Here is a 27,180-nt window from a genome sequence, read left to right as displayed (position 1 = left end):
CTGGTGGAAACATTAAATCTAGGATCAGCAGCTACCCTAAACACACGTTCCTTAAAGCATCTGAAGACAAGCAGCTTGTTTGTTGTCACTCATCGCAAGGAAAGCAGGCCAGTGCTGGAGGTCCTTCCGAAGTGACACAATTTAATGCTTAGATTGCGCTTAGATTTCAGGATAGTAGATATCTCATAACTGCGCATGGTGAGTAAAGAACAAATACTAAAATACTTAATGACTCTAAAACACTGCTGAGAAATTAATTTGTTCTTTACAGCATTTTAAAGACAAACCTGTCCAAAGTATGGGTCATCTGCTATCAGATCCAAAGCTGCCGAGAAACCGCTCTTTGAGCTCATAAGCTTTCTGCCAGTTACCTGGAAGGCTCACTCTTTACTGTAGGACTGAACGAGCCTATAAAAGCAATGCCCTTAGCCCATTGCCAAGGCAGGAGGGAAATAGCCTGCATCAGCTCTTAGCCCAGGAGCCAAACCAACAGCAGGAAACATTCAGAGCAAGAACATCATGTTGGGATCTTGTACCAAACAAGATCCCCGTGGAGTCTGTGTATGTGTGCACCTCTGTGACCATCAGGTAGTTTTACTGCCTTACCGTGCAGCAGCCTCACCTCTCTTATTTCTCTTCTTGTTCCATTCCGGTCACTTGGGTTACATCCAGCAGCAAAGCCCCTGCTGTGCTGTGGCTCTCACGCTAATAAAGCCTGCCTCTTTCTACCACCCTGGTGTCCCTTACACTGCTCTGAGATTGGATATGGCTCTGGGCCATCCTGGTCTGGGCACTGGTAGTCATGAGGAGCCCTGCAGGTTCCAGTCCGCGAGCTGCACTGCATACCCGGGGTCGTACAAGAAGCCAGGTTTGGTTCTCTTCTGCTCGATTAGCTTCTGGGAAGCCAGCTGGGAAACAGAGATGTGGTCGTGTAAATCAGCGCCAAGCGGGCTGTGAACATAAAAAGTCCTGCATTGTCTCAAAAGCATCACAGAGGCTCTAGGTAACTGGTGGCTGGACTCAAACTGTCAAGAATAACTTAAAACACCTGAATATCTCATGGAAATTTAAAGATCTAAACATTTGGGATCAACATAATTTGGAAATGATCAGACTTTACACCAGCAACAGAACAACCTCGCAACATAGTATGGTCTCACCAGACCGTCACGGCTTACTCCCCCAGCAGGACACCTCACGGCTTTGCTTGTGCTTACGTCTTTATTTTCCTTTAATTCTGTGGTGAGCAGGTAGGGACGGAGCGCTGGTTTACATCCCCAGCAGAAGAGATGCCAGGGAGCAGCGAGGTGATCCCTGAGCCCCAGGAGCACCCGGTCGCACGTTGAAGGGCCATTGCCTCGCTATAAATGTCAGAAATCAGGGATAAAGAGGAAGGAATGTGTCTTGCCACAGCTGCTCCCAGGGCAGCAATCTTCGGTGACGTATAGAGCGGAAAATGTGTCAAAGTGGTTTAGCAGGAAAGAAAAAAAACGTGATGAAGAGAAGGGTGGCTGAGTGACAAAAAAGTCATGAAACAAACATCCAACCACAAATAATTTGATGGTTTTATTTGTTCATATTATACTGCTGACATGGCATGTGTTTCTCTGCTGACTGTGCTTGCCGTATCAGCGCTGAAGTCTGGCAAACTTAGAGGATGCTTTCTCTATAACAAAAGCGATCATAATCAATAAGCAATTTCTTACCTGTCACCCGTGTCTATATATGAGATCAGTATAATCAAGAAAAAGGCACCCCAAAAACCGCGGTCACTTTGGTATGGTTTTCTGCAGCAAAAGAGCGGTACAGCCTCTTTGGTGCAGCTGCAGCTGTGGCAATACGGAGCTGCTTGCCTTTCACACCCTCGCAACTCGGTGCTGGCTGTGAAAACTCAGAAGCTGTTGCCTTTAATGATCCCATAGCTGGGAAATTGGCTGAGATCCTTTCGCTGGCAGTGGGATCTGCATAACCTTGTTAAAATAGTTGTTTGGGTAACCTGCGTCTTCTGAAAACGGGGTTGTACGGCCCAAATCTCTGGATGTACAGCACAGTGCCGATCCCGACAAGACCCTACCTGGGATCAAGTTAAAAAAATGAAACAAAAAACAGATCTCTGTCATGGTTGACTATTTTGGCTTTAAATTGGGTCCTGAAGAAAGAAAAGCAAAAGAAAAGGCTCACGCTGGAAGCTGAACCCTGGTGCCTTTCAAAGGTGGACAAGGGTTTCTCTCCTCCATGTGGGTTTTGTCCAGTATGGAAGGTCATCTGGAAGTTGTGCGCGACCCTCCCAAACATTTTTTAAGCCTCAATAAGCAGGGGAAAGAACCCACTAGAACAAGAAGAAAGGAAAGCAGTTAAGACCATAAAGGGCTGTGGAAAAGGAACCTTAAAAGATTTTCTTCCACAGAACTCTTAGAGTTTACAAAAATGTAAAGGACCCCTTGAAAACATTAGGTTGCCTGCTGCTTTTTGTTTAGGAACCTCCATCCAGCCGTCACAGGAAAGATACACAGCCTCTCGGACATCTCCCTAACAGTCCTCATTTTAGGTAATGTAAATAACATTTTTTACATTAACATCTTATTTATGTAGAATCTTCTGTCTCAGCAGATGTTCTACAGCTGTAGGTGTTCAAAATACAGAGCAGGGTTGGGGGCAGGGGGGAGGATTAGTCTCTTCCTTATACTTATGCAACTAAGGAGGCAATTCAGTGGAGCTTTGGAAGTGTTAGACAGCAAATGTCACAGGAGCTGGACATGGGACCCAGCGCTGCAGCTCTGTTTGCCTCATCCCTTGATGTCTTGCATATTATATTTTTAAGTCAAAGATGTAGAAGAAGTCTAATAAATAATTATTATTAGAGAAGCAAAATCGTTTTTAGGTCGCAAAAGAGGTTCACAGGTGGCAGCCGTGTTTGCTTCATATCTGTTTTTTTATCCCCTCAGGGATGCTCTCATGCCATGGTAGTCAACAGACACGTGACAGTGTGGAGCCAAACCGAGTTCTTCATCTATATAATCCCCTTGCCACTCAGTAAAGAACGATATCATTTATGGACCAGTAATGTTTGTAAGTCAGATGCCTTTTTAAGGAGCTGGAGCATCTTGTCCAAACCAGCAATCACCATGTGTATCAGTACATAGGTTTGAAATGCAGATTTCCCCTGGGGTGCTGTTTCTCTGCTTACTGGTGAGCCCACCAGCTGCCAGATTAAACCTTTCCTGACTCACTCCTTTAAAAGTACAACCAAGCCCTTACTGTGTTAATTCTGAAATAAAGCAGCCTGCGCCCACTGAGATTGGCACGTGCTGCCAGCATCTGTTCAGGCACAAACAACGGTTAACGCAGCGATACGGTAATAACCGCAGCCCAAGGTGAACAGGCGTGCGTTGATAATGGCGCTGGTTAATTAGCAGGGAGATGCCTGGTGTGTGTAAACTGAGCCATGATAATTGCTAACATGGGAAATTTGCACATTTGAGTCAACACTTTGTGCAGCCGGTATCTCAGCGCATCAGTCGGAAGGCAGCCCATATATACCTACAGGAGGAGCATCTAATTCGGCTACTGCGCTTCACCCAGACTGGCCAATTCAGAACTCCACACACATGTCACAAAGGGGACAGAAATTTACTCACAGATGTTTGGGGACTTGTGCTGCTGTTCTTGACTAACCACGAAGAGTCACCTCTTCAGCTGCTATAAATCAGCAAAGTGCTCTTGTTTTCAGCGAAGAGGGGCCAGTTTTGCACCAGGACTACCAACCCTTCAAAGCAAAAAACAGTATGAGGGGGTTAAATCCAGGAATCTGCACTATTTGATCTTATTAAAAACACTGAAGGGCAGATTTTAGCTTCATAACCTTGTTGCTTGTTGTGCATGAACTCTGTGATTTTCCTTGTTACCTTTGTTTTTCAGGCACTATAGACTCTGCAGCTTTGTTTTTCACAAAGTGACAGTGTCTCCTGCCAAAGGGCAGAGAAATGCTGATGAGACAAATTGGAAAAGGTTCTCTTAGTTGTTATACCAGAACTTTTCTCTTGTCACTGACATTTGCCAGATTAAAAACTCTCAGTGCTCTACAAGAAGTCATAAAGTTCATTTATAAGAGTAAAAAAAACAAACCCCAATCCTAGATTCCTAAACTAGCTACAGACAAGTCCTATTAAAAATCCAGGACATAGTGTACTGCACGAGCAGAACAGCTAGATATGTACATGTCTAGCTATTTCATGGATGGAAAAAGAAAAATCGACACAATTACAGACTTGTCATACTTCACTTCTTTCTTCAGAGTATTGAATGTCACTTAAAACACAACAAACAGCCAAGTTCATTTCCCGTGACAAACATCCAGGGACATCTTAAAGTCAAAACAGAAGCAACCAAAATCAGAAGGCAAAGGAAACTTTGACAAAGCTTCAGAACCTTGTCAGATGCAATTATTCAGTAAGTGTACTCAAATCAATGAAAAAGAAGGGCCCCCTTCACCGCAAACTGCTGAGTAGTATTGAAAGGTTTCACAAGCATTGCTACCTGCAGAGTTAGCTTGATAAAAAAAACTGCCGTAGGTTTTAATGCTAAGAACAGGTGAACAAAACTAATACTCAGAAAACCAAATGTGGTACAGAACAGCAAACAACAGCAGAATCTCTGCTAACACTAGGAAAAGAAGTCAAAGTGCATGTAACTTAATATAATCTCTGTCACAATAAACTACTCCTTACTGCAATTAAAAACTTCAATCACAAAAATCAGTTACGTTGAACTAATGAGAATATGTCTTACCTCTTTCACATGAGTCAAGCTGCAAACTACTTTGAAAAAAAAAAATGGAACAAAACCATAAACATAACGGGATTAGAAAAGCCCCAAATGACACCCATAATGCATGTTTTGCCCTAGATGAAAAGCAATTTCCTAATAAAACTGAGGCTACAAGTTTTGAGCATCACTGGCACTTACCAGGAATGACCTCCTTCAGGAGAAGTAGGGAGCAATTGTCATCCTCTGGGACCTATTTGTTTCGTTGGGATCTGTTTTCTACTTGCTGTGCTTTGAGTGATTGGGTGGTGCTGTTGGTGCAGCCAGTGCACCATCATTAAGATACTCACTGTAGATTCTGTGGGTAAATTTAAAAGAAGTATATTTGATATGGATAGAATAATCCGGTTATTTGGCTTTCCTGTGGCATTTCTGGGGAGCCAGAGTTTTATGCAATTTCATAATACAATTGCTCAAATGTTGGGGTGTTCCTGTTGATCAGATACATTAATTTTTGGCTTTTAAAGGATTGCATTCTTCCACGCTGTTGCCTTTAAGTGCTTTCAGATTTGATTAAATCTCAAACAAAATCTAGTTTCCAGTCTGTGTTGCCTATATACATTCTAATTCAAAAGCAGAACAGCAGTCAGATGAAACCATACAATGGTATCTCTGAGCTGGTACCTGTTAGCGTAGCAGTGCCTGGGCTGTCAGGGCACTCCTCTGCTTGTGTGACGGGTCAGTACCTAACCAGCAGGCATGGTGACCCCTTTCCAGCCCACACACTAGAAAATTAGTATATAACTGGAGGAATGATTACCTGTCCTGACATGGTCTTGGCTCTGGGAAGGGGAAAATGTTCTGAGGTTGTGCAGTTCTGGCACAAAGGCATATGACAGCCAAGAACCATCTTTGGCTGTCCTCATAGCCTCCTTCACTTCCTTCAGAAGACATTCAGGTTGAGTTTCCTAAAGAAAAGGGATACTTGCTATTGATTGTAATTATTTCTGTAGCCATCATTAGAAAACATGCTTCTTTCCTGCCCTCCCAAAGTATTATTTGCTCACCTGTTCAGCCAAAAAGCTTTTGAAGGAGAACATGGACAACAAGAAAGGTGACAAGAACACTGAGAAGATGACGAGCTTTTGCCTATCCTTTTTCTTGGTGACAGTAATGGGTTCAGACTGAAATGCCAATCTACGTCCCATTGCAAAAGCATTTTCTCCCTTGTAAATAAATGTTTAGGCAGAAATTCACAGGCAGTTAGGAATGCTGTCCTGGCAATATCGCAAGCAATGGCTGCATTTGGGACCTGAGCCTGGTCCAAGGGTCCTGAGGCTGAGGGCAGGTGTTCTGTATCAGAGCTCACTGCTCTTTCTTAAAACCAGCCTCCTGCCTCTGGTGCTACGGTGTAGTAACTTTCTTCCTAATAATGTGTCTTGTCTATTGTAACCCTCTTCTACAAAGCGGGAGGTGCCATCAGCCTTATCGCTGCATCTTCATAAAAATGGTATTCTCTGCCACATGGTGTTATGCAGTTCTACAAAGTCCAGCCTGTTTTGATGATTGCAATAAATTCTACAGGTGTAAAAAAAAAAAAAGAAAAAAAATTGTTAATTTTGCTTTTTAATACGCTTACCAGCAGTTGTTTTAAGAGAGACAAACCATTCAATTTCTCACTTAGCTTTCTACAAACTACAAGGAATTCTTATAAAACAATGCTGTCACGTAGTGTCTTTGCCAAGGTTTAACAAACTGTTTTAATAGAGACTTACATTATTAAGGGGGAGTTGTATTTTAAAGGAAATTTGGAAGTATTCTAGATCATTACACCAAAGTATGCCTTGGGAATGACTCAACAATATCCATTTCTCATCCGGTATATGTTCTTTTATATTAATGTTTGGGTTTTATATTAATGTTTATTTCTTATTCCCTAATTTGCTGTTTTAGCTAATTGCACAAGATATGCAAGAAAAAACACTAATTGCTAAATCAGACTCTGGCTTTTAAAAGACGCAGGGGAAATAAGCCAACAAACGGGAAGACAGGGACCTGTTTATTTTCCCTGCTTCGTGTCTGACAGGCTGCACAAAGAGTCACAGTATTGTAAGACAATTATACACAGAATGCACAGAATTATACGGAACAGTGGCTTGGTTTTTATTACTGTGGGGAGAGAGGTTGCTAATCTGTTTTCCAATCATGGAGCCTTGCCAGGGAATTTGCAAGGTATTAATTGCTGTATAGAAAGCATGTTCATGAATGTCTACATGCATCAACTTATGCATGTGTGCATAAAACCATCCTCCTTTGTAAAGAGAGTTTCTGTTGACATATTTTTTTTTCAGGCTACACAGTAGCTGCAGGTCACACACACCTGAACTGTTCCCTTGTGTATGCTGATTGTGGCAATGAGAGTGTTTGATGAGGGTGGAGGTCCTTGGGAAAAATATATAAAACTTTCATTCCAGCACGGCTTTCTGTGTTTTGCTGCTGCTCCCTCGATCTCCTCTTTTACTCCTGGCTTTTCTCTGGCACATCTTTTCACACTGAAGTTTCTGATCTTCAGTGGCTACTGCTTTATGATTTCCACCCCAAGCTATCTCACTTTCTTGACAGTTTTAACACAGTAGTTGACACAACACGTGAGTTATCCGAAATACCACCCGTCGTCCTTGGGGCTCAGGCAGAAGTCTAGAAAGACTGTAAAGATTTTGGCTTTTGATTGGTATGCTGTTGATTTGTCCTGACTGAAACAAATTTTCAGATGTGGGGCTTTTGTCTTCATTTTCTTCTAGCTGACGCTCTGTGATGACTCTCTGAAAATGCTCCCTCTGAAAGAATTTGAAGTTAAATGCACTTACTTTTGCCTTGCTGGTTACCAGTGGTTAGGATGAGCCATTTCTACTCATTCTCCATCTATTGCTACTTGAGCATTCCAGTTGTAAGGGAGCAGGGAAAGCAACACCTTGCTGGATCCTCGTTTTGCCCCGCACTGAAAGCGCAGAAGCAGGAAGATTGTGTAAGATACGGGATGATGCAGAGCTGCAAGCAGCCTCAGTACGATGCATAACAACCACAAAGAACAAGCAGAGCATGCCGCCGTTTGACTGGCGTAAGGCACCGTGCAGGGTCTTCCCATAACCAGCCCTTCGTGAGTCCTCAGCTGAAAACGGGCTTGAGGAGCTCCAGCCAAGTTGGTGGAAACTTCTGAAAATTGCATCAATCCCCCAAAATAAAAGACTTCCTTGGAACCACAGATTGAGAGCCTTTTTCTTCCCCACCAGTAAATGGCAAATTAGAGGAAGAGATTTTGGTCATTCATGTGGAACTACTTCAGAGCGGCCCCTGGAAACCAGCCCTTCGCTTTGGTCTGAGGCAAAAGATAATATTACTGTTGAACTTGCCACCAGCTAAGGCTCTGGGAAAACTCAAAGCACACTGTAAGAGCTTCTGGCCTTGGGTGCTGTCAGAAGCGAATCCCGGCTGAGGCCTGCGAGGCGGCCAGGTCTGACAGGTACCGCGCACGAGATGGCTTCTGCACAGTCACTTCTGAGGGCGGCTCATCGTTAGCTGGTTAAACGTCAAGCAGTTCTCATCATTAGCGGTAGACACGCTTGTCAGTATTTTCTTCCCAATGGAGAACATAATCAACTGAAGTGCCCTGCGGTTTTTGTTTTAGCAGGTTGCCAAACTTTCTGGCTCTGCTTTTGTAGACTCTTCCCCTTAGGTTTAGAAGTCGTTGAGAAATTCGCCTGCTACTATTACAATGCTATTATTAATTTATTTTTTGTACGTGCTCTTAAATGAAATACATGTGGCCATAAAATTGAAGAGTGATTCTGTTGAGAATTTACTTTGTGAAGGCCAGAGATAAAGGTACTTTTAAACACAAAATCCAACTTAGAAACACTCTATCTGCTGCTGATCATCTCAATACAGAAGGATAATGAAACCTGTAAGTCACTGGGAAAAAAGAAAAGGCTGTAAAAGATACTAAGAATCCAACTAGATTTGTTTGCTGGAAAAAGATCCTGTAAGGCTTAGCTGAATGAAAAGTGAGGTTCATACAAAATACAGGAGAGGCCAACTGAGTGCGAATATCCACACTTTCAAAAAAGCCAGGCTGTGCTGCTGGCTGATAACCCGAACACATGCTGTCAGTCATCCTCATTATTTATAGAAAAGCAAAGCGAGCACATTAGAATGAACAAAGCACTGACTTCACAGAGCAGAGGGAAGATTGCTGAGTGAATACATAGGTGGACAGGGAAAAGGATAAAAGGGTGAAGAGTAAACCACTAGCATGACAAAGCAGAGAGATCAACCTTTTCACTTTCTTATTCCCTCAGTCCTACTTCAAAAAATAGCAACCTTCTTTCTTAATCATCTTTTTCTCCTCATTCTCCATCCCAAATTTCGAAAGAACCACCACAACAGAAAACATTCACTAGGAGTCTCTTACAGATTTCAGTTAAGAAAGTGCCCCTTACATAGCAATGTTTCTAAATTAAATACCGCCACTGAAGGATAATATTATAACTTGAATTTTATGTGTCAGAAATATAACGTATAATGCAATAAAAAAGACAGTAGTCTCAAAGTGGCACAGGAGGTGATCAGTAAAAGCACACAATACATCATCTCAGGGACACTTCAGATTATCACCTGTAGGAGCTGGCTGGCAAAAATTAAATACAATCAGTGTTACACAGAAGAAATACAGTAAATTGCTGTTGTGAAGCTAGATTAATTTGCTAATATCAGCTTAAGATGTTCTTTGCACTCCTCATTTGTGACTCCTATGGAAAGATCTTCAAATGTGTCGGTGCTAGAGGAGCAGTGCTCCAGGCCAGCATGTCTCTCCTGTTTCTTTCTATAACAACACAAAGGGGAAATGGAGGGTGCTGGACATACCTGGAATCACAGGATTCTTCAGGCTGGGAGGCACCGCTGGAGATCACGTGGTCCAACACCCCGCTCAAAGCAAGGCCAGCTGTGAAGTTAGATGAGGTTTATTGTTCATCGGTGTGTTGGCCAAGCAAGTTTTGAATGGTTCCAGGGACAGGGATGCCACAACACCGCTGGGCACTCTCTTCCAGCACCTAACCGCTCCCATTGCCAGAATAGTTTCCACCCTATCCAATGGGAATTTACCTTATGACCACTGGCGGCTCTAGTCCTTTTGCTGTCCACCTCCGAGGAGTGTCTGGCTCCGTCATCTTTTTTTGAAGGCATCAGTGAGATCCCACACCCCCTTCCCAGCCCAAGCCTTCTCATTTCCAGACTGGAGTAATACGGATCCAGCTGGATTTTGCACTGCTAACTGATACTCCCTGACACAGGTTGTGGTCTGCAGCATAGACTCATAGTCTGCTTGTTGATGGGGGATGTTCTCACCAGAAAGTGGGACTTTACGTTACTTTTAATGTAGTGTGTCTTTCTATGAATTTTGTGGGGTTTAAATTATGTAACTTTGATGAAAAATATTGGAAGGTCTTGAATCAGACAAATCTAGATTTCACTTCTTTTAATAATTCATCCCCCTACCAGAAGAAATTACAGTATTTCCAAACTCTGTTATGCTTTCCTTTTCACAGGTATACAGGAGAATGCCGAGTAAATCTGCCCTATCCCTGTCCATTTTCACCTGATTAGTCATCAGGAGAAAACCTCCCCATCTGAGATGGCAATGACAGTTCAGCTGTAGCCCTCTAGAAGAAGGTGGACAGTGGCACAGTTCCCTCCCTCATCCCGCAGGAAAGAAAGCAGAGTGTCTCTCTGCAAGCTACTAGCAGAAAGATTGGTCACTAAGTCAAATTGCTGACATGAGATGTGTTTGGAGGCTCCTGTGCACTGAAGTCAGCAGTGCAGACCGTTTTCCTTTCCACATATTTGTAAATGATAATATGTCCCAGATCTTGAAACAGGACCGTGCAGTTCTGATGATGAACCAGGGGAACTATGCAGCTCACCCCTCACAACTCTAATAACTTTGGATGATTGCTTCACATGAGTCACTTGGAGCCCTTTTCTGATCCTCATCATGAAAGAATTTAAAAAAAAAGGCAGAAATGGATCATATGTTTAAGTGTCAAAAACATCTCTATGCTTTTCAGAAACAGGGAAACAAGGAAATCAGTAAAATATACTTTTGCCTATCACAGAAAGTGTCAAAATTTAGAGGAATGCACTACAACTTGATAAAGTGTAAACTGCATTGAAGTTATGACATAAATTTTGTGTAAGTCCACATTGCATATTATTTTCCTTTAACAAAACTTGTGGATAATCTCAGAATGCTTAACTAGCATAATGCAGTTCTCAATATGTTTGGTGTTACATGTAAAAGATTTCATTTGTTAAAGTTTTCATGTGTTATTAAAATCACTGCTTGGATGTGGTACAGTTTGTATTAAAGGATAATATTAAAACTAAACATACAGCTTTTTAACAGATGTTTAATTACAGCAGCTTCTCAAACTCCAAAATAATTTGTGGATCTCTTGTTATTTCAGATGAAACTACTTACATACAAATGTGGGTTACTTTGGCCCATTATCTTTTCACTATTGTAGGACAAGATGAAGCTGGCAGTATTTTTAGCCAAAAAGCGTTGGTTCGTTGTTGCTGGTTCCGAGACGAGCTGACCAAAAAAATCTAAAGCAAATGAGTCACAGATAAAACCCCCTCAAATTGTTATTCTTTTTCTAAGTTCGTTAAACAAAATACCACTAATTCAAAGAGTAACCTCAGAACTCACCTCTTGCCTGCAGTCTTAATTTTTTCACTCCTTGCATTCCCCAACAAGTTGTCCAAGTTTGATTTACTCTCGTATAAATATATAAGAATGTAGTTATTTATTGATCAACTGCTGCTTTTTTAAAGAAAGCTTTTGTTCTCCCACTCCTAACTATCTATGTACTGGAAAGCTTCAGCTTTGAGCGGAGGTGGAAGTCTTGGTTAACAAATGTAAACCCAGTTGCTACTAATAAACCCCTATGGACTAAAATACAGTTTTATTATGTTATTAGAAATCTGAAAGTAGATTTGGTACTTTTTGACATTATCTTAGGCTCAACAACGTCACACCACCATCTCTTCTCCACCTTCCTGAGATAGGTGAAGATGCTGTTTCTCAATCATATCAAGGTCACTCATGAAATACAGGGAATACAAGCTGAACGCTTCCCTCACCCTTGGTGAAATTCACCCCTTTGTAAGGGACAACCACACGGGACTCAGTGGGACCTCAAGAAGTGCACTGGGCTTGTGCTGCCCCTCTGCAGAGAGATTAATTTAATTTCCACGGTGATACTAGCGCTGCCTTCGCTGCGAATGAACTCTGAATGTGTAATTTTACATCACCACCTTGCTTCTTAAAGCCCATTTTCTGAATAAAAAGCTGGTAAAAGTGAAGATCAAGGAGTGGAAATTAGAGAGAGAGAAAAAATGAAAGGTTTCCAATAACACACACTAAAGATTTTAAATAAATATTTTAATTCTATTATTGGCATTTACAGGTAGAAAGCATACAGTATGTTACAATTTTATCAAAATGTGAAAAATATGGATGTTACATAAGTAACAAATGTAAAAAAAGTATTTTTCTTACCTTCCCTGAAAGTAAGAAAACTATTCAGCATAGGAAAATATTGATATAAAAACACAGCTTAGGTAAAAAAAAAAAAAAAATTTGAAGTTTTTACACAGTACGATAGGATCATCAGATCTGCACGAAGATGTAAGGATTTTGTGAGGTTCTAGTTTACCTAAAACTTTAGGGAATTTGGGACAAACAGTAAGCTACGTTAATGAATCTACAAGTAGTTTTCCCTCATAGCCGCTCCAAAATGCTAGAGTGCAGTAATTTTCTATACAATAAATAATTCTTCAAAGTTTCCATCATAGAAAATCATATAATGCAGAAAATGCCACTCCAAGGTCACAAAGGCTAGGCAGTGCTTTAATAATAATTATGATAATACTTATTATAGTGCTTTATAATGTCTAAGCACTTCAGACGAGTTAACTAATTAGTCCTCACAACACCCCTGTGAGGTAGGTGAGTAAGTGTTTTTCCTACCTTTCCATAGTACAGATGGGAAAATGAAATCTGGGGAGAAGCACAGACTGCAGCAGCAGCATGGCCGAGATGAGAGACCAAGAGATGTGGAAATCGAGGGACTTTTCCCTCGCTCCCGTTGATCGTGCTGCTGCCGCTGCTGCGAGCCAGGCTGCCGGGCTGGGCTGGGCTGGGCTGGGCTGGCAAATGCCAATCGCTCCCCTCCCACTGGAAGCACTGAAGAGGGTGGGCAGGGACCGGGGTTAAGCATCCCAAAATATTTCATAGAGATTCAGAAGCTCTCACACAACTTTGTCAAAAAACAAAACAACAAAAAAAAAGAGATAAAAAAAGGAAAAACCCCCAAACAAAGAAAGAAAGAAGCTGAAAAGAAAAAATACTCCTAAAGTGCTGACTGGCTTGAGCTGCTTCTAGCACCTCTTGTATGGAATAAGACTTACAGCACTGTTGCCAGCAATTATTCAAGCTGATTTCATCCATAAAGTTACATGTGAGCAACTGCAGGATATGGTAACTATGTTTTCTGAGACACCTTACTACCGTAATTCCTTCATTCACCATCCTTCTTCCATGCACATCTTAAGGAAATTTAAATCCTCAATGCTCTTGCATTGTAAAACATGTTAGTAGCTGGAGACAATATGCACATCCTTCACAATTGAAAAAAAAAAATTAGTTCATTTTCAGAACAAAGCATTATTAATTTAAGAATCACAAACCAAACAATGGTAAATAGGAAACCCTTTGCAAAGGCTGCATGCCGAATATCTTGTTTTCAAATACAATGCATGCAGGAGAAATAAATTCATCCAAGCATAATTAAATTAAAAATGTTTTAAGTCTCTTTCAGCAGCATAATGGTTATTATTTTTAAAGTCTCCTCCAACCAAACTGGCCTGGGGTTCAAATGCTGACCTTTGCTTTTCTACAACCATATAATGGTTTGACCAATCCCCGTGGCTTTGCGCTGCGGCAATACCAGGAGATAAAGCCTATACGTACTGTTCTGCTTCCCCGTCCTTGGAAACAGGCTTCGTTGTACCACCTTTGCTGTCTTCACTCGCTGCTGCTGCTGCTGTTTTTTCAGGAAGTGATGCCAAATCTTTGAAAACATCCACATAATGCCCAAAGCCCGGGCCCCAGTTCAAAAGGTTGTCCCAGTTGAAGCTTCCTGCTTGCTGCCCCAGCTTCACGGGCAGGGAGCTCTCCCCGGCGCTGGCGGCGGTCGCCTGCGCCCCCACCGGCCCCCCCTCACCGCGGCGGCCAGGGTACCGCCGGGGCTTCAGCCTGGCGCCGTAGTTGTCCTCATCATCCGCGTCGGACTCATTGACCTGGGATAACTTGGGCATCCTGGAGGTGTATGCTATGGGCTTATCCCTGTCGTACTCCATCTCCGAGCAGGTGAAGGACTCGTGGGAGTCGCTGTCGGAGGAGGACTCGGGTGCGGGAATACCATCGGCTGGGTTCCTCGTCCGGGACAGAGGCCTTCTGCAGTCCTCCTCAGAAGAGGACCGGCCATGGTCTGCACTGCAGATGCTGGGGTTTCTGGGGCGAGGGGTGTTCAGTCTCTCCACCTCTTCGATGGACAGCCCCACCGGAGGAGCAGTCTCCAGAGGGATCTGCCCAATGGGCTGCTTCAGGCGGCTTCCCGGTCGGGAACCGTGGCTTGCCATGGTCTGTGGACTCTTACTTCTCCTCCCCAGCCGAGTGGCGTAGTTAAAAATGCCGGGCTGGCAGACATCGCTGTGCATCTCCAGCGGGCTCCCTTCCCTTATGGCGAGGTGCAGCTCCCTCGCCGGACTGTGCCTGTAGAAAGTTGACGATTTGGAGAAGGGCGCGGGGCTGTGCCGAGACAGGGGGTTGGGAGTGGGGCATGCCGAGTGGCTTAAAGACGTTGTCCTCAAGCCCTGCCCATAGGCGGGCTGGTAGGTCAAGCTGCTGGCTCCCAGGGGCATGGGGGACTGCCGCGCGAAGCCCAGCGGGCTGTGCCTCTGGATGGAGAACTTGGGCGTGTGGCTGCGAAACTGCTTGTAGTGCTGGATGATGTCGGCATCCGACGGGGCGATGCTGCTGGCGTTGTCGATGTCGTAGTGCTCGATCTCGGGCTCGGGGGAAGCCAGCGGGGCGCTGGGGATCGTCTCCGTGGCGTGTGGGATGTCGGTTTCATCATAGATGAGATAGGGGTTTTCTCTTTCGATGATATCGGGTTTCGGGTTCCCTTCGGGCTGCTTCCTGACGGTCATGTCGTCACCATAGGGCGGGATGTTGTCAGGGTCATCAAACGCCACGTTCTCGCTCCCTTTTTTCTTCTTCTCCTTTGTTTTCTTCTCCTCTTTTGGGGCTTTCGACTTTTTTCCTCGGCACTGGTTGCAGAGGATGAGGCTGAGGACCAGCAGCGCCAGGACCGTCGCACAGCTGCCCACGATAGCCGGCACAGCCCAGAGGGGCAGGGACAGCTCGGCAGGGTGCGGGGATGGCAGGCAGATGTGGCCACCACTGATCCCCGCTCTACACTCGTGGCCCGGGGCACACAAGACCCCCAGGCATGCCACCACCGCCTCGCACGTCCGTCCCGCGTATGCCTCGGGGCAGCTGCAGGTGAAGCCGCCGTGCGCCCCGGGCTCGCAGCTGCCCCCGTTTTGGCAGGGGCTGGAGGCACAGGCGCCCGGCGGGACGCACTGGTAGGCATACCACTGGTTGATGCACATCAGCTCGCCCCAGCAGGGACTGCTGGCACAGATGTTGGGGCCGCGGCAGCCGATCTTCACCGAAGGATCTGTTTTGGAGAGAGTGGCGAGGCTGTGTTTGCCAGCGAAGGGAAGGCTCTCCCCGCCGTACTTGACGTAGGAAATGCAGCCATCGAAGCCTAGGAGGAAAAGCAACAGTCACGTCGGGACCTGAAGACTGAGCATGCACTGTCAACAGAGGCCAAAGACACTCTGAGCATCAACATCACGCTAAAGGGGAACCCTTTTGATCAGCACATGACAAGATCTGCGGTGTGACACTTGCCTCCTGAAATGAGAGGGGAAACACAAACACAGGAGCAGCAAAATGGAAAACCCAATGCTACAACGGAGGCGACAGCTTTATTTCATGATGTGGTTTCAAGCAGCGTGCGGGGTACATCACGCTGTTAGTTACACACATGAAGCCTCCATATTTTCACAAGTGAATCTTACGTGTACTGAGGTTACGATTGCTTTCCCACTTTTTTAACTTGACTTGTGATTAATGTACAAATATATGTGATATTAACCTTAATGGTGTAATATTTAAGTAACCACTTATTTCACTAGAGGAATGGCCGATTCACAGATGTTTCAGTATCTGACAATGTGCACTGAATCATTTAGGCTCAGATGTAAGGAACGTTTTGTTCCTTCTGCTAAATATTTCCATTTACATTGTAATGACTATTTTGTTCATAAACTTGTGATAATTTTTTGGGGTTCTTATTAGATAGGAACTGAAATCTCCTTTTAAGCAGAACAAGATTAAGTAAAGGCTGGTCATGCCTGGAGCTTCTGACATAACTTCTAGACATGCACCTTTTAAAACTAATGATTTTCACATCTAAGCTGTGCCTAGAAATGGAGATTAAAGATAAGAAAATAATTAATTTCTCTGAAGACATACGCATGGCACTTATATAAATGATACCAAGATATCTTGGTACTTTTAAGTCTACCAAATAAGAATTTGGAAACAGACCATGTTTTTTAACTTCAACACTAAGACTTCAAAGCAACGAAAATATTCTTAGATGAGTAAATATAATGTACCAAAACCTGCTATTAAGATGCTGAAATTAACATATCATGTTTTCTAGAAGGCCTGTAAGACATTTTGCACTCCCATTGCTTTCATTAAATCTAAAAAACCAGGCAATTGTAAGCAGAAGCCTAAATATAATTTGCAATGTTGATCTGGCTTTTAAGAATTCTATAGGCTGTGCAGGAGAAGGAACCACTGCCCAACTAGGAAGTATCTACCTCAAGCTTGGAGATCAGGAATAAAGTTCAAATTGAGGAAAAAACATAATCTAAAATGAAATGAAAAAATGCATTTTGGGCAAAAACAAGTTGCTCACACAGAGACTTAACTCTGCTGCTCACAGAGCAGATTAGATCTGAGGTATGCAATGCAAATGGATACTTTTGTGATCGTAGCGTGCTTATCTTACAGATAGACTCATCAAAGGAAGTCTGAAGGTTATATTACCAGATCTTTATTATAATATAGTTTCCCCTTGAAGAAAATTATTTTGCCAAAATACTAAGCAATGAGCAAATGGTTGGATTTTGCAGAAACATTATATTTTCTGAAAATATATTGTTAAACTGACTCAATTTTCAATTTATAGACCCATTTCACTGAAGCTAAATGAAAGGCTCCATTGTTCAGTAAATAAGCCAAGAATTCAAATGGTTACCATAGGGAAACATCTATTCTAATAGTATTTAATGTCTTTAAAATTAATTTGAACACATATTCCTTCTAACAACTTCATTCAATATACTTAAATGTTTTTGTTTCCTAATTTACCCATATTTCTAAAACCTCTTATCATCCACACAGAGAAACCTGTGCGCAGCTGGCTCAGCTGTGCTAGCAGAAAACATTACCTTCCATTCCCCTTTGCTTGTGTGCTTTCCAGTTTCCCCTGTTGTGAGCTGAAGTTGCCTATCGTGCTGCAGCTAAGCCTCCTGCCTTCCTGGCTCCTAAAACCATGGCAATACTTTTACGTCTCTGAATCTTGAGCGGCCTTTTTCCAAACTTCCCATAGCTTGGTTGAGCACTACCCTGTCAGCGGTGACGCCGAGTTTCAGTGCTGTGAGAGCCCAGGGAGATGGGATTATCCCTGGCCTTTGTGCGATGGTTGTGTGTGAGGTCGCAGGAAAATCCAGCCTTTTGCCAGCCAAATAATTCTCCTTCCTGCAAGGGTTTTAGGATAGTGCAGCCTCATGCTAACCTCTACTCGGAGCTGTGACCAAATGGTACGCAGAGATGTGTTTCTAAGTTATGCTCTCAGTGTCCACGTGCGCGGTTGCTGCAAGAAATATGTTTATTTCTCCTTAACTTCTGATGGATTGTCCCTGGGATGCCGCGTGTGGTGCCAGGTTTACAGGAGGATATTTCAAGACCAAATCTATCAGCTATTAATAAAAATAATCAACAAGGAGAAGTAAAGTGCCGCTACTCAGTTCTGAAGCATCGCACCTGGGTGAAAGAATAAACAGGAGCAAATTTTCCATTCATTAGTAGCATCAGAAAATGGTTCATTTCTGCAAATGCATTGCTGGAATGGAAGAATAGCCACTGTGAATGGTAACTTTGTGAATAGTTGAGGAAATCTCTGTAAAAACGGGTAGCTCAGAGATAAATGTTATGAATATTTACTCTGTCATGAAATAGCAAATATACCCAAGTTGTATGAGGTGTTTTTACAGATTTATAATCTTCAAAGTATGTTGTTTTAAAATTTGAACACCCTCTGATGTCAAAAATTAAATACAAGTGGGCATCAACATCAAATACATTTCACTGAGAGATGCAAGTCATGGTGTAAAGGGACATGAAAGAGCCTTCTAAGTTTGGCAAGCATGCTATTTCTGTATTACTTCCATTCTGAGAGAGATGTGTTTTCTTTCAGCATTACTTATATTTTCATTTTCTCCTGTTCTGACATTCCCAAATAAAGAAGAAATTGAGGATTTAGGTTCAGGTGGGAGCCCAAGCAAAATGGACCGTTACCTTGCCGCGTGCTTGGTGGTCCCTCACAGCTGTGATGTGATAAACAGCAATTGGGGTTTTGTCAGGTCTACCCGGGTTTGAAAATGTTATTGGATATACCAGCTTCACAGCCCTGGAATTGTCACCCGCGTATGTTTTTGTCTGCCTTTAACAGTACTGCAGATATTTTTGACTCTCTGAGTTCATGCAGAGTTTTATACCTCCCCCTTGTAAATCCTTGGTATGTCGTACACAATGTAATCCAATATTAAAATAAAATAAAATCATATGAATAAGAGATTTTGGATTGGGTATTCCTAATGGAAGCCAGACATTCCTAATTTGTCTGCCACAGCATCAGGCAGTGGTGAGATTTCAACGTCCTCGATTTTCTTTGTTCCAGCTTTCCTAAAAGCCTCTGACTTTTCCACTGCTCATAAAACACACATGTAACAATGGTAAAGGTAAGCATAGCATTCATATGATTGCATACCGCGTTTCATACAAATTCACAATACGCAAATGTGAAGGGTGAATTTGCTCCACTCAAAGATCCTTTATCTGGTCACAATTCTTGAAGTCAGGAAGATTTTTCAATATAAAAACTCTGTGAAACCTCCGTCTGCATTGTCTGGAGTATCTCACAGTTTGGAGCTAAAGACCACTTCCATCTTTACTTATCACTGGGGAAATGATATCAAATATATGTTATCTGCTTCTTTTGCCAGGGTCTAAGACAGTTGCTTTAACTCTTAAGAGAGATTGATTTACTTCTTAACAGCTAGATTTTGGTCAGAGGGTGGTTCCTTATTGTTCTTGATTTCTGTTGTTCAGAAACAAATCCTATTCTTCATCTGACAGCAGGATAAAGCAGTAGGAAGTTGGAGTTTCAGAAAATATTTTAATCATATTAAAAACAGGCTAAATCCTGCAGTACTTACCAAACCCCTACAGAGACAAAGTTCTCATTTAGCATTTTGCCCAAGTAAAAGATTTGCCTTGATTTTCCAGATTCTGACCCAGGTGAAGAATAGATCCTTTCTTCTCCATTAGCATAACAAAATTAGAACAACTGATTCACAGGTAAGCAAGCAAACCCACCCCACCCCACCCTCCCGCCTCCAAAAAGCCCTGCAGATGGAGTGCCTGCTTTGGAAACAACAAGGCTGCAACATGTACCGAAGGAACAAAGTCTGCAATCCTTACTCATTCAACTTGCAGCTTTCCTGGCAAAGTACAGAAGTGTATTAGTTACCAATGAAGAATTGCAGCGCATTCTGCAACCTTTAAGCAGATAGAAACCCTTTGTCTGCTCAAATCTGCTTATGTGCACTATATGAAAAAAAAATGTAAAAATTACCTGCAACGGTGCTCTTGAACGGTTGGCTTGATGGGATTCCTCCCAAAGAAATTGTAAGAACGTTCAGTCCTCCGAAGTCTTGCGTGGCGTGGAGAATGTCTCGGCTGTGAGTCCTGTCGACCGACAGGATAGTAGCAGACCCGTTCTTCTCAATGAGTACTGAATGCCACTGACCATCCGCAGCGTACACTTCTGGGATGTTTCTTTCCACCTTCCCAGCAATTCCAGCATCAGATATGTAATGCACTTTCCCACCTTTTATCTGCTCAGAAAACAGTAAAATGCATAATTTTAAAATGATACACATATAAACACTCTGATACACACGTAACCAATGTAATGCCTATTCAGTACAGCTACAGTAACACATGGCTTCAGTTGTAATTTTTGGGTGTATTTTTCCCCAAATAATTGTTTTGTAATAAAAATGCATTAATTATTTAGTACTAAAAATTTGGCCGCAATTAAATAAATTATATAAATAAAATCACATAAATCAAACAAACTATTATTAATTATTAAATGTAATTATTAAATAAATGTAAATATAAATTAAATATAATTATTAAATAAATTAAATAAAATGCATTTGTAGAAAACTTAGAGCTGCCATCCACTCATTCCCCAGCTAATCTCATAAGAGAAAAACCTATTGAGAGGCCAGCAGTAGGGCACGCACATGACAAAACATTTTAACCAGGAAGAATAATTCTTCCTCCTTCTTCAATGCAAGTGTGGAAAATGCTTTGCAGAGTAAACAGATGTTGTCCTTGCCCAAAAAACTTGCATCTAGTTTTCATTATGACACAGTAGGAATATATACGGCATGGCAGGACTTGAGCAAGATTCCCATTTCATAGCTGGTTTTTCTGCTAATCTGCATTTTGCAGAAAAAATAGTTGTATTTTAGGAACCTTTCTGAAGAGTTGCGAAGTGCGTTATTTTGTGTGAATTCTCAAACGGTGCTTACTTGAGCAAACTGCTTTTAAACTTGTGAGCTGTTAGAAAAAAAAGGTACTATTAAATTCCATGAAAAAATTTTTTGGCTTTTCCTCTAGGAATGACGCCTCGCAATTTTACTGAATCATGAGATGCAGGATTTCAAACCTCTTATTAGCTCAATATTAAATGATCCCAAAATGAGATCCGTGCAAATTCTGCATTTAAGATACAGGAGTTTAAAAAACCCCCAACATCCAAACCTGCCAGCTTCCTAAACATTGCATAGGAGTCGGGAACGTCAGCCGACCTCCTAAGGGCGTGCAGCCTGGCGTACGGCTCATACAGGGTGGCTCTGCAACTTGTTGCAAGTTTCCTTCCGTACTCTGCCCATTGGGTCACACATGTCAAATAAGATGACTGTTTTCCCTCCCGTGCTCCTCGCTGCAGCTCGGTAGGTCCGTGATCCGTAACACGAGCGTGCAGAACGCGCACACGCATAGGCCAGGAGAGGTGGAAGACCCAGGTTTGTTGAAAGCTCTCTAAGTCTTGCATGCTTTGTTCCAGAAAAAATAACATTTCACCTGGGAAGAACTGTGAGGTGACACACTGGCTACAAGAATGCTGCTCTTGTTTCCAGAAACTGTTAAATGCTCTGGATTTACTTCTTTAGTGATGCAAGCCGAGGACTTTGTTCACCTAGATCAGCTTTAATATAGCTGTAAGACCACGCTCATGTCTTGGCAGCAGCCTGAACTGAATGTATCTAGCACGTGTTCCGTTTGGATCAAGAAATACAATGGTTAATATGTACATGCACTTCATTTATAAATGCAGTAATTTGGACTATTTGAAAATGTATTGTTTGAGGGACTCTTTGATAGAGCTGCCCCTCAGAGATAGGATGCGTTTGTTACTGGCAAACACAGGTGGCACGCGTCTAAACCACCACACCGCACGAAGAAAATCCCACATTTGAAATGCGGTCACACAGACTATTGCAACATATTAAACAACATTTGCCACTGTCAAAAGTAGTTATAAGAAGGTTAACTGGACAGGATACACACACATATTTATGTCTGTAACCTATAAATGGTTTGTTAGTCTTATTCTGTCTTTTATGCTCCATGAAAATACTGGCGTGTATTTTGGTCTTTATGTAAGCAAAGAGAAATATACCATATCAGACAATATCCTTTAAGCTTATGGGAAGACGAAGCACAGAATCGTAACTTCTAATTCCACATTAGAGAAGAATAGTAGAATTATCTACCTGTCAGCAACTGATACTTTCCATACTGATTTATGACTCTCTAGCTCTATTTCTGTTTCTTTAAAATTGCATGTGACTAATGCTAACAGACTCATAAATAATATACCAGTGGCATTTGGAAAATAAAATTTTCAGAGACAAGACCAGTCCATGACTTCTTCAACCAGGAAAAAACAAGGAATGTTCATCTCGGTTCCTTGAAACACAACATATTTCTAAATTTGAAACAAATGCTGATGCTGACAATATTGACTAACACCCATTTCTGGGTTTTATTTAAATGGCAGAGCAACTGTCAAGTAGAATATAATGAAAAGAATGAACCACTAAAGCAAACATATTCCTAACTACAAGGCTGATTCAACTTCACTAATATTACAAGTGTCCTTTACTGAACAAATTGCTTGTTATTTTTCTTAGATCTGAGCACTAGCCTTTACAGATTTACGGCCCACTGGATGAGATATCATTTAAGTTAATTACGTTCTTATTTTCTCCTGCAGCACAATATGTGCATAGAATCACAGAATGGTTTGGGTGGGAAGGACCTTTAAAGGTATCTAGTGACCTCTGCCTCCCCGCCATAGACAGGGGCATCTTACACTAGATCAGGTTGCTCCAAGCCCCATCCAACCTGACTTTGAACACTTCCATATAGCTCATATAGGTAACATGTAATCTACATCCCGTACAATTCATAGATCTTAGAGCTACAGTTATGCTAATTTAATCTGATTTCAGATAAGATTTTCAGTTAAAACAAGGCAGGCAATTTCACCTTTAACCTGCTGTATTTATCCCATTACTTCTAACTGAATTAGTTGCAATGTGTATTATTTGTAGGAAAATGAGCTGTGACAAAGAGCTTTAATAAGGAATCCCCTACCCTCTTCCTTTCTGTGTGGTTTTGGAGGGGGCATTTTCCGTCTGAATTTGACCATTGTTTAATTTAATGTGCTAGGTTTTCTGTCTTTCCTGGATCTCTTTGTATCATAAAGACCTCTCTTGGGTTCTTCGGGGGGAGTTTACATCCCTCATTTAGTGAATCAGCTGCTCGCAATCTCAGTGGATCTGATTTATCACTGTTTCTCTAATTTTACCCCAATCCCATCTACACCAAAACCAGTTAACTACAACAGGAAAAATGTGGAGGCATGGAAGTAGCCACAGGACTTGTAGCTTTTCCCTAGCACAGTTTAGTATTAAAAAACACATGGCAGGTTTTCTCTGAATGCTTACACTTTGAATAACAAGCATATTAAAAGACCCCAAAATCAAGTTATAAAATTGTCTGCTTTGAAGACTTAAGAGAGTTGTAAATGGAAGTCCCTACCGCTCGTCTTCTGCACCGGGGGTGGACTGAGATGCCAGGGAGACCTACGTGTGGGTTGGCTTCACTGACAACTTGGGCCACCGCCAAGGGAAGTGCTCGCCGCGATACCTTCTCCAGGTACGGGCAGCGGCGCAGAATCCATACCGTACTAACTACAGTTAAATTACTACAGTTTTATTAACCAGCATCATCCGGGAACTTTTTGGCAATAATTGGTACAGTGATGGTAGCTCTCCTTCCTCAAACCGCTGCATCTGTTACTAGGCAAACCTCCGCTCTTTGCCCTTGCACAGCTGGGTCTGGGACTTGACACCCTCTGCTTGCTTGTATAACTTCACCAATATTAACAATAACAAGAGTGTTTGCATAAACACACCACCAGTGCTTTCAGCCAGGAAAGGCAACTCTCTTTTTCTTTTTTTTAATAATGCTTGTAGAGCTGACCTAGCAAATTCTACGAGGGAGAAAAAGGTAGTATTTGTTTTTTTCTCTCCAGAACTCAAAATAATGAGATCTTATCTGCTAATATGACTGAGGCAGACACTTCCTATCAAATGATGTGGTAAAAGCGTACACCAGGGAAGTGATGCAGACTTGCTTCTTAAATGCAGCTGGTATGTCAGGAAAGCTCTGTACCTCTGATCAGGCAGGTGGAGAATATCCATGGGGCTGAAGCTTAGAAAGTGTGAATTTCCGTATGAGTTTCTTTAAAAGTCAGGGAAAAAACTTGGAAAGCCTTACAGCAGTCAAGGAAACTTGGAGCTTACACCAACCCAATAAAGGGGCTTGCCAACATCACTGCTGTACTCATTTAGAGTTATGAGTAAATGGACTGAGTCATAGCCAGGAACTGAACCATCGCTTTCTCTTGAGAAAGGTAACTTCTGCAGCAATAAACTCTTTGGGAAAAAACCCAAAACTGTGTGGCATTTGAAGCATTAATTCAGCTACGTATCTCAAAATAATTTGATATTGACATTGGTCTATGGGTAACCTCAATGAATTCAAGTTATCCCTCACTTCCTAGTTTGATAAGCGTGAGCCATGCTAGTAGGAATTAGTGAAAACTTTTTGGCAATTGTTTGCTAGCTTAAAGAGGGTCTGGGTTCGAGGCCCGAAAAATCAGAAGATAAAAGGCCAATAATGAAATGATTTGTTCTGTAGAGTGTAACTTAATGATGATAGCAAATATGGCAATGAGTACTGTTCTATGGCCTTAAAACAGTCACTATTTGGAGTCTAGACAAAACTGATTAGATACAAAACCATCAAGATCTTCTGATACCTTGGCAAATAGCAAGGGAATTGTTGAGAAGATGAATGATACTGGAGCAGTGCCTAGCCTCAGTTAAAGACCTCATATTTTATAAAGGAAACAGCAAGAGTAATGGAAAAATGTGATTTTGATCACCATGCATGAGGCAGTCCAATCAAATCAAACTCAGCATTAGCAGTAATCTTACCTTCACGGTAGTGAAGTTGCTGCTTTCCTGGACGTGAACTAAAACGCCGTTCTCGCTTCTTGTCCTGAACTTCACTTCCAAGCGGTCCGTGTTCGGGGATCCCGGGCCAGCACCTCGGGTGCCATGTTTCATCATGTATTCTCGCTTCTTGTTTGGGCTCATGTGGTAGTCAAGTCGTCCTTTGCCTTCTAGCGATAAGGCAGTGTCGGCAGTAATATCTGGGACAAGGATGGGGAAGTACTGAGTACGCAGCTCGTTACAGCTATAGTGATCATCTGCCTAATAACGACCATTTTCTTTCAGAGCAGAGATCAAGTTCAGAGCAGGTCAGCGGGGAGAGCAGGAGTGAATAGCAATTTCAGCCCCTCTATTCTTTGGCTTCAACCAGAATGTGTGTTTGAGAGTGGGAGTGTGCTAGTAATTTACTACTGCTATCAGTCAATAGTAAATTAAAACTCGCTAGGGAACAAGTGAGGGAGTAGGGAAAAAAATTTGGCTTTCAGAACTGTAATTCCTTCCCAGGGATGTTACTGTTTCCATTACTGCAAGCAGGGTTTCATGATATATTGAACTCTAAGCTCTTCAGGGCAGAGATAATGACTTTCTGTTTGTTATGGCATAAAAAAGAGAATAAAAAATGGCAGAGCATTGACTACCAAATGCTCTTAAAATTATGGCTAAATTCTTTTGTAAACCGGCGCAATAAAAGCATATAAATCAGCTAAACAATAATGGGACATGTAAGAAAACAAAGCCCAGTCATTACACTACAACTATACGGAAATAAATCACTTTGCTCTCCTAGACAATCCCATATTGATGTACAGATCTATCCACGTGCAAGTTAATAACCCCAGAGTGAAAATGGCTTGCTTTTATTTGTATTTACCGTATTTTCTTGCATATAATCTGACGGTCATTTGATAAAAGGCCTACAGTTTGGAGGAGCCATACGCACATGTACACAAGGTTTATGTGAAGGGAAGGGTTTTCCCTTACCCTCTTACCTCCCTGTAGCAGACAAATCCCTCCTTTGGGATAGCTTTATTTTAGTTACTGATTACACATTACTGGAAAGCAGTAGTTTTAAATGAGTGCAAGTTACCTGAAATGTGATATACAGACCAGAAAACGTAATATATGTAACTTGTTGCTATTTTTAGTTCATGAAAGGACAATAGTCCATTGTGGACTTTTCCTTCAAAATTATTTAAGAGGCAAGCATGCTGCTTGTTTTCATCATTTTATAAAATTCATTATCCCATGCCCCTGAAAAGAAACTCTTAATGGCATTTGGTTAAACCATAGTTAGGTGTACATTAAAAAGAAAAACAGTAGAACCTTCTCCATACATTTTTCACAGTGCTTTCCTGTCAGTCCATCTTTGCAGTGACACTGCTGCCATGACCAGTGATCGACACAGGTGCCACCGTGTTGGCAGGGGCTGGTCGTGCAAGCGCCTTCCAGTCTGGGGCATCTGAAACAAATCAGAAAAGCAGATGCTGAAGAACATATGCACAAATAAGCAGAGAAAATGTGCTGGGAAGCATCCTTCCCCCCAGAAATGCAAAAATGGAGAGGCTCTTCTCCATACACAGCTCACATTTCTAAACAGACCCCAATTTTCAGTGTGAAGTTATAACAGTATTATGAAAGAGAACGGAATTCAGAGACAGTGAAACTCCTATTATCTGTTACGCAAGAGAAGAAGAAACTCTTTTAGGTGCTTTTTACGCTGCAGACCTCCAGAGACTTCTTTTCACAACAAACAGCACAAACTTGGGGGTTGAAAGAGGAAGGGTGAGCTAGCAAATTTGGTCGTAAGACTTACATAATTGCTACAACTGTGACTTCAAACACCAAGATGGAAAAAACAATAGAATCACATAGTCCATCATTTCTGAAAGACCACTCGGAGGATATGAAGGAAATTCAGTGATACTTGAGAGGCAAAGTGATAGAACAGACATTGTGGATTAAAAAGAAATAAGAGGGAGTAGAGGTTTAGTGAACTGTATGAGTAGTCAAACCCAGGTGGAATTTATAAAGAAAGCCAGTAACAGGGCTACTCTATTTCAGCCTGCAAAGCAACATTAATAATAATTGGCAATAGAAATGTAATGATGTTGCTTTTTTGAAGCCTCTGTAATCTTTTGTGAACCTTTCGTCCAAATTCACTTTCTTCTTAAATTTTTCACACTTTACAATAAATTCTACAGT

At 42.0% G+C, this 27,180-nt stretch overlaps 1 protein-coding gene across 1 annotated transcript in view; it reads right to left on the bottom strand.

The window, feature by feature from the left end:
- Positions 1–13,833: 13,833 nt before the first annotated feature.
- Positions 13,834–27,180, bottom strand: part of FAT4 (FAT atypical cadherin 4) — a 146,743-nt gene continuing 133,396 nt past the window's right edge. The window contains exons 14-17 of the mRNA XM_059826876.1: positions 26,313–26,437; positions 24,961–25,178; positions 19,950–20,211; positions 13,834–15,719 (exon numbers count right to left, since the gene is read on the bottom strand). Of these exons, the coding sequence (XP_059682859.1) occupies positions 13,846–15,719; positions 19,950–20,211; positions 24,961–25,178; positions 26,313–26,437 (2,479 nt within the window). The 3' untranslated portion in view covers positions 13,834–13,845. The remainder of the gene's footprint in view (positions 15,720–19,949; positions 20,212–24,960; positions 25,179–26,312; positions 26,438–27,180) is intronic.

This window comes from Gavia stellata, chromosome 19, assembly GCF_030936135.1.
Source record: "Gavia stellata isolate bGavSte3 chromosome 19, bGavSte3.hap2, whole genome shotgun sequence".
NCBI classification, from domain to species: Eukaryota; Metazoa; Chordata; class Aves; order Gaviiformes; family Gaviidae; genus Gavia; species Gavia stellata.
The sequence above is the reverse complement of the archived record's forward strand: the minus strand, read 5'-3'. Positions and strand labels throughout refer to the sequence as shown.